The following is a 7,554-nucleotide window of genomic DNA, read 5'->3' as shown; positions in this document are numbered from 1 at the left end:
TGTGTGTGTGTGTGTGTGTTAATGTTTTTCGATATATAAGTATATGGGTGTGTGTGCGTGTGTGTAGATGTATCTATGTACGGGTGTGTACTCTTGTGTTTAACTCTGCATACATATGGGTGTGGAGGCGCAATGGCCCAGTGGTTAGGGCAGCGGACTCGCAGTCGTAGGATCGCGGTTTCCATTCCCAGACTGGGCGTTCTGAGAGTTTATTGAGGCTCCGGGCAGGGGATGGTGCTGAAGCCTGCTGCACTCTTTCACCACAGCTTTCTCTCACTCTTTCTTCCTGTTTCTGTTGTGCCTGTATTTGAAAGGGGCCAGCCTTGTCACACTCTGTGTCACACTGAATCTCCCCGAGAACTACGTTAAGGGTACACGTGTCTGTGGAGTGCTCAGCCACTTGCACATTAATTTCACGAGCAGGCTGTTCCATTGATCGGATCAAGTGGAACCCTCAACATCGTAACCGACGGAGTGCCACGACGACAACATATGGGTATACGTACTTATGTATAAATGACTTGTTTTGTTTCAATTTCTGCGTCCTGCGTTCAAATCGCAGGTAGGTCCTGTAAGAATTTTATTTTTCTTTCTTTCAGTATTCATAAATAAATTCCCGTTCAAGATTGTGCATTTGAGGCGCACATTAATTTCCCTTGTACCCAAATGACCTTTGAACTTATTCCATTCTCTTTCAGTCTCATATCTCTATCTTCTCCGTCTTTCTCTACTTCCAGTTCCATCAACGAGGCAGCCACAGTTCTTCCCGACATGATTAATCATAACAGTACCGATGCGTACTTTACAGCCTTCTCGCCTAACGATTCATACCTTAATTCGATGCCAAACTTTGCGAAGAATCTATTATATAGCAACAAAACCTTGCTTCAAAACGTAAGTATTGCTGTTACGTGTTGCTTCTATTAGTATTTCTTTTTTTTTTTTTTTTTTTTTTTTTTTTTTTTGCTTTAAAAAAAAATGAATCACGACGTAGAGACCCGGTTGCTTGCGCCTGCGCAATCCAAATTGTGGTGACATTTCAGTCAATAGTCATAAAACATTTCGACAAAGAATGAAAATTATAAACGTCCAATTATATTCGAAGTACTCCGTTATTCGCTTTTGAACATACATCTGCCCACAGTTAGAAAGGTCTTGACAAAATTTTGTTCTTAGGAAGACTTTCATTTACCCATGTAAACTAAACTTTTTTCAAGCCACCGAAATTATTATCCAAAGGGTTAGCTGCAGATAAGGATCGATACAACTTGGCGCCTAGCACGCAAAAGCCAGAAGATACATCGCAAGTATGTCGGCTGACATTCAAACCGTTCTGCCAAGCCACTACCCTAGATTGCTAATCGTTTATTGACACCAAAATTACGAAAATGGTCTCGGTGAACAAGCGCTGAGACACGGGAGAGAAACCACTTTTATCTCTCTGCCAATTCACCACGTAAAAGCGTTAATTAAGATTTATTGAATGTAAGAACGAAGTGTTTTTATTTAGTTATAATTTATATTTTTCTCGTTTTCTGTATGAAATTTCCCTAACATTATTCGGACTCGCCGGTGTGTTCGATTCCTGATAACTTCAACCTTTTCTCACGAGATATGATTCGCCATTACTTTTGCCCCACTTTTGGACATTGGAAAAACATCAGATATCTTTTCGTATCGAATAGATACGACGCATTGGCCACTATATAAATACGTGCACAAACACACGTTCACCCAAAGATATTGGGCCTAGGAAAATGATAGGCCGCTGAAAGGACTCTAGCCGTTTTCTTATCCTGCTTAGCGGCCTGAAATATTTCTGAGGATGAAACTCGACTACTAACCTATGTATGTCTCACCCCTCACTCTACATATTCATATACACATACATACTAATATATTCATCTCTGCCTGGCCATATTATTTTTGCGAGGAAGAGTTTGACAGAAACTTCGAAGCAACTCTAAACCCTGTCTCTTAGAAGAAATATGATAGTCTATTAAACGCTTTTGAGTGAAACTTCGATTTGTGTGTTTGTTGCCAGTTATGGATAAAAACTACGCAAAAAAGCCCCGAATATTAATAAATGTATATATGTTTATAAATGTATATGTATATGCGAATGCATAACTATGCTTGTATGTACAGATATGTAAATAGATACACACACACGAATAAAATGAAAGACATTTGTAGACGATTCATAAAAAAAATCTAGTTTAACCTGGATGTAATGCGTGACTTGTGTCAAAGTCAAATATCAAAAGAAATTTAAATCTTATGCTATGCCGACAAAAACAAAAACACCAAAGCCAACATTATTATTATTATTATTATTATTATAGGCAAATGGCTTTCATTCATCCATATAACATTCTTTTTTGAAATATCTAAATCCAAAGTTGCTGATTTATTCATTATGAAGATTTACTACAGCCAAAATTTGGCAGCGGAATTTCAAAGACTTTTTAAATACATCGTCTTAAATTTGACATTTTTCTCTGTTTTTTTAATTATTTTTTCTTCTCTTTTTGTGTGTTTATTGCTTCTTTTCCTCAAGAGAAATTTGCTGCTTTTTTTTTTTCTCTTATTTTCGTTTATGCTTTTCGAGTGGGTGTGAAGTGTTCTGTGGGGGATGGGATTATAATTGTGGTCCCCAGGATTTTAGGAATTGGTTTTTGTACATGGCATTTAATATTTTATTAATTTCAGAGTTTTTGATGGTCGACAGTAATACGTTGAAGTATGTTCTAATGTATGCTTGCAAGTCTTAATAAAGTGTGTGTGTGTGTGTGTGTATAAGTGAGGGTTTCTGTATGTATGCGTGTGTATGAGTGTATGTAAATGTGTGGGTAGTGAGAGTCTTTGTATACACGTGTGTGAGTTTTGTGTGTGTATGTATAATTGAATGTTTCTTTTCGTGTGTGTGTGTATGAGTGTGCCTTTGTATATGTTGTGTGTATGAGTGAATATCTCTGTGAATGCATAGTTTTCTGTGTCTATGTGTATGCGTGTGTATATTTGTATATGTGATGTATGAACGAGTGTTTGTGTATGTATATGTGGGAGAAAAGGAAGAGGTTTTCAATTAGATTAAATCATTGCAAAAACGAGCTTTAATCCCGTTATATATGCTTATATTTACCACAAATACGAAGGGGAAAAAAAACCTCTTCAATTCCCTCTTATTTTCGTTTTTGGTCCATTTATTAGAAAATTCACTCCTCGTCATATAACCAACAGTTAATTAATTTTCTAATATCCAATTATCTATCAATTGGTGATCAATCGAATTGGACTCGTCAATAACGGCAGCGATTGTGCTGCAATTCTTTGCTACATCTTGATGGAATTTCCAAACCAGGGAACGTAAAGTAATTCTAGTTTTGGTAGAAGGTCAGTAGTCTTGAGAAATAAAAAAAAAACCAGCGAAGCAAGTCGATTACCTCGATCCTAGTACAGGAATGAGATTTTATTTAATCGATCCTGAAACGGTGAAAGGCAGAGATGACATCGGTGGTATTTGAACTCACAACGTTAATTACCGGAAGAAAAACCTACCAAGCACTATGATCGGCGCAATTTTAGAACCGAAAAGTAAAAAGGCAGAAATATATTCGTCACTAAATAGACTAAGGGCATTAGTCACAATCACAAGTACCAGTTGTGTACTGCGGTCGATCTAATCGACTGCCTCCACTCACCAAAAATTTCGGGCCTTGTGCTTAAAGTAGAAAAGAATATTTTTATAAAGTAAGGCGGCGAACTGGCAGAATCGTTAGCACACCGGGCGAAATGCTTAGCGGTATTCCGTCTGTCGCTACGTTCTGAGTTCAAATTCCGCCGAGGTCGACGTTGCCTTCCATCCTTTCGGGGTCGATAAATTAAGTACCAGTTGCGTACTGAGGTCGATCTAATCGACTCATCAAAATTTTCGGGCCTTGTGCCTAGTGTAGAAAAGATTAGTCTCCATCACTATTGCTATATATATTGCAGTTTCATCATATATCATAATTATTTTCATGCCGTAATAGAGTTCCAAAGTCATGAATTCTTCAGAATCATGAAATCCTAAATTGGAATCCTGTTTTTATCAATCTGGACTATTTTCATAACTGTACCCTTCAAACCGTAATTTGAGCGTTATTTAAACATTAAGGGCCCATTTTTTTCTGTGGTGTACTCAACTACTTGAATAAACAGCATGTTTGGGTGAACAATTGAATGGTTATCGCAAAAACTAATGGCGATCAACTAACAGCGCAGAATATCAATAAATATATACGTGTACTTCGTCATGTTGATAATTTCGTCGTAAAATTAGGTCCCAGGTGGGCATTTTCAGCTGCTCATGAAGGAACATGAACTAGTCGTTTCATAAATATATGTACGTGCGTATATATATATATATATATATATGAGAGAGGGCTTTACTTAAATATAACCTCGTCCAGTATCACACACAAGCGCACACATACACACACATACGCACATATATACATGTTCTGTCAAACTTGTATTCTCATTTAACACGCACGAGCGAGTTCTCACTCTCTGGAGAACTTCGGTGGCGAAAATCAATGTTTGTGTCACTAAATATCTCAGCCGTAACTGACAATGAGAATCTGCCAGTGAAATTGCCTGTTTTAGGGTTTCAATCGTCTCTCATCTCTTGGACAGGAAGTGTCCTGTCACACAGTGCCTTCGCACGTACACTAACGTGACTCACTCTCTGACCACGTTTGTGGTATTTTAATGTTCAGTGCTGTTGCCGTCATTCTTCGTTTTGTAACTTTGATGTCCTATACGTTGCAGCATCTCTACAAACACACATACTAACGCAGGGACACACACAGGTTCACACACACACAGATACATTTATGTAGCTGGTAACACCCTTTCATCATTTTAAGCTTCCGGAAATAAGCTTCAAACAGGGACAGTCTACACACGTCACAACAAAAGACACGGAATGCACCCATGTGTCATGTGAACAACCAAATTTTCTTTAACAACACATCGTAGTTCGAACCCCATAGTAAGCATCTCGGTCAGCGGTTCGCATCGTGAGTCGTGTCCCGACAGAGTTCATTAAAATAATTAAATAATTACTTAACTACGCATAATTATCCTGTTACATGTGTATCTTTCGACTGAGCGCTAACACTAGGAAATTGAGTCTCTTAGGTCATAAAACCTCATTATTGGATAGATAAACTTTGAAAAAGAGGGTGTATGTATGTATATATATATATATATATATATATATATATATATACACATGCACACGACTGGCTTTTCAGTTTCCATCTACCAAATCCACTGACAAGTCTTCGGTAGGTCTGAGGCTATTGAAAAAAAAACTTGCCAAAAGTACGATATGGTGGGTCTGAACCTGGAACCACATGGCTGAAAAGCAAGCCCCTTACCGCACAGCCAAGGGGCTCTTCGAATGAAGACTTTGATCAAAATTCTGGGTTGTAGCCTAACTTTCCAGACATAAGAGCCAAGTCTCACTCAGCGAGCTCTTACGTCCAATCCTATGAAGATTATTGTTAATATTTCTCAACGCTTCAAATCCTGCGGTCTTCTTTTTAAGGAGATGACGGCCAAATTGGATAAGTTCTAAGGATTCTTTATATTTCAACGACATTATTTCATGAAAGCAATTATGAAATCTTGATGGTTATTGCGGAAATATTGTTATTGGATGTGTGTGTGTATGCGGCGTGTGCGAGTGTGTTTAAGAAAATTTCAAATTGTACATCAAATCTAGACGGTAATTCTTAACCCTATAACTTCTATTCATAAAAATTCCTGACGTTTTAAACACTAAAGGCTTATTGGTAGAAAATGACAACTATGAAAGCCTAAGTGAGCTGTGAGGCTTCTCGGCGATGGATGATTATTGCGTGCAAGTGATTACGACATCTGGCGGTTGGTGTAGACATAGCGAAATTTTGAATACAAAACACACACTCACACACAGACGCACACACACACACACACACACACACACACGTATATATATATGTATGTATACACACAAACACATTCGTATATACTGTATATGAAAGAGGTTAGTTAATAACTCGAAGCCAGTTGCAATTAAATGACACATGACGAGGTTAGTCGTGGATAATGATATTACAAATTATATTTAAAGTTATAATTCTATATGTTAGAGTAAATTAAAATATAAATGATTCGCTACAAATGTTCACATGTTTCACTCTATACATGCTCCTCAGACTTGATTCAGTTGATGAAGTTTATAGTTAAAAAGTATATAAGTTGACCTCTTGCTAAATTTGAACTCAAAGCACAGAGAGGAGGAAGAAACACAACAAAGAATTTTGTACAACTTTCTAACAATTCTGCCTAATTCATGGAATCTGTTTGTTAAATTCAAAAGAGTAGTGACAGATGAGAGAAATGTAGGAAGTTCTGAATGCTTGGAAAGGAGTGACTTCAACTAAAGACGCTCGAGGGGCCAGACAGGTGGTACGTGTTTAAAGGGGTAAGGGTTTTGACCAACAATCCTCTATCTACGCACACACAAACACACGTAACCACACTCACGCACACACACACATGAGTATGCGAGCACCAACTTCCACAGAGTCACACAATCAGAAATACACGCGCTATGTACATTAGCACACATTTACATACCTTACACACGCATGTGCGCGAGCATACACATGCCCCTGCCCCTAGGGAGAATCATTCAAGAGCTTCCGTACCCTTTCTGTACCACGTGACATAATAATGGATTTAACGTTGCTATAGCAATAATACTGTGCACACACACACACACACACGAGCACACACACACACATACACACACACACAGAATCAATAACTGCATACTCAGACACACGTACATGCACAGTTTCATGAATGCTCAGACACACAGACACACACTCTACATCAATGGAGGCTTAGCTAGACAAAACGACAGGGATGGTTGTAGCAGGAACAACATTGATCCTAGGCTGGTTCAAACAGGACTGAACTGGATTTAAAGAACCACAACAGCTATGGTGCAAACAAAAAAAGACCTTGCTCAAGGTGTCACGATGGAGGATTGAAACGAACTCCTTTGCTCATCTACCATGTTTGATTTCTCTACCATACACGTACACCGATACAATTACAAACACATGTATATGTATGCATGTTCACACACACGTATACATGCGCGGTAAAAGGATATACATACCTTCATGCGGAGAACGGTTCAACATCTCTAGAATCTTTGCACGAGAAGACATACACACACTCGCACATATATACAAACGCACACACACTAAAGACTCGTACACATACACACACACTCGTTCGTTATCATCACCTCTTATCTGCACTGGATGACATGAGGAGGGGCTCAGTGACGTAACAACCAACCTCAGACAAGATATGATGTAATTAAAATATATCCCGTTGGCAGCTATGACACGTTATGACATGAATGGTACAGAAGATAGACATTCGACGTACTTGTCCCTGTATATGTATGTATATATATATATATATATATATATATACATA

The 7,554-nt window shown here is 38.2% G+C and overlaps 1 protein-coding gene across 1 annotated transcript in view; it reads left to right on the top strand.

Annotated features, from left to right (window-relative positions):
• The window catches only part of LOC106867589 (stabilin-2), a 712,318-nt gene that overhangs the window by 579,307 nt on the left and 125,457 nt on the right, over positions 1-7,554 (top strand). The window contains exon 5 of the mRNA XM_052976401.1: positions 738-894. Coding sequence (XP_052832361.1) covers positions 738-894 — 157 coding nt within the window. The remainder of the gene's footprint in view (positions 1-737; positions 895-7,554) is intronic.

Source organism: Octopus bimaculoides, chromosome 24 (assembly GCF_001194135.2).
Source record: "Octopus bimaculoides isolate UCB-OBI-ISO-001 chromosome 24, ASM119413v2, whole genome shotgun sequence".
Lineage (NCBI taxonomy): Eukaryota > Metazoa > Mollusca > Cephalopoda > Octopoda > Octopodidae > Octopus > Octopus bimaculoides.
The sequence above is the reverse complement of the archived record's forward strand: the minus strand, read 5'-3'. Positions and strand labels throughout refer to the sequence as shown.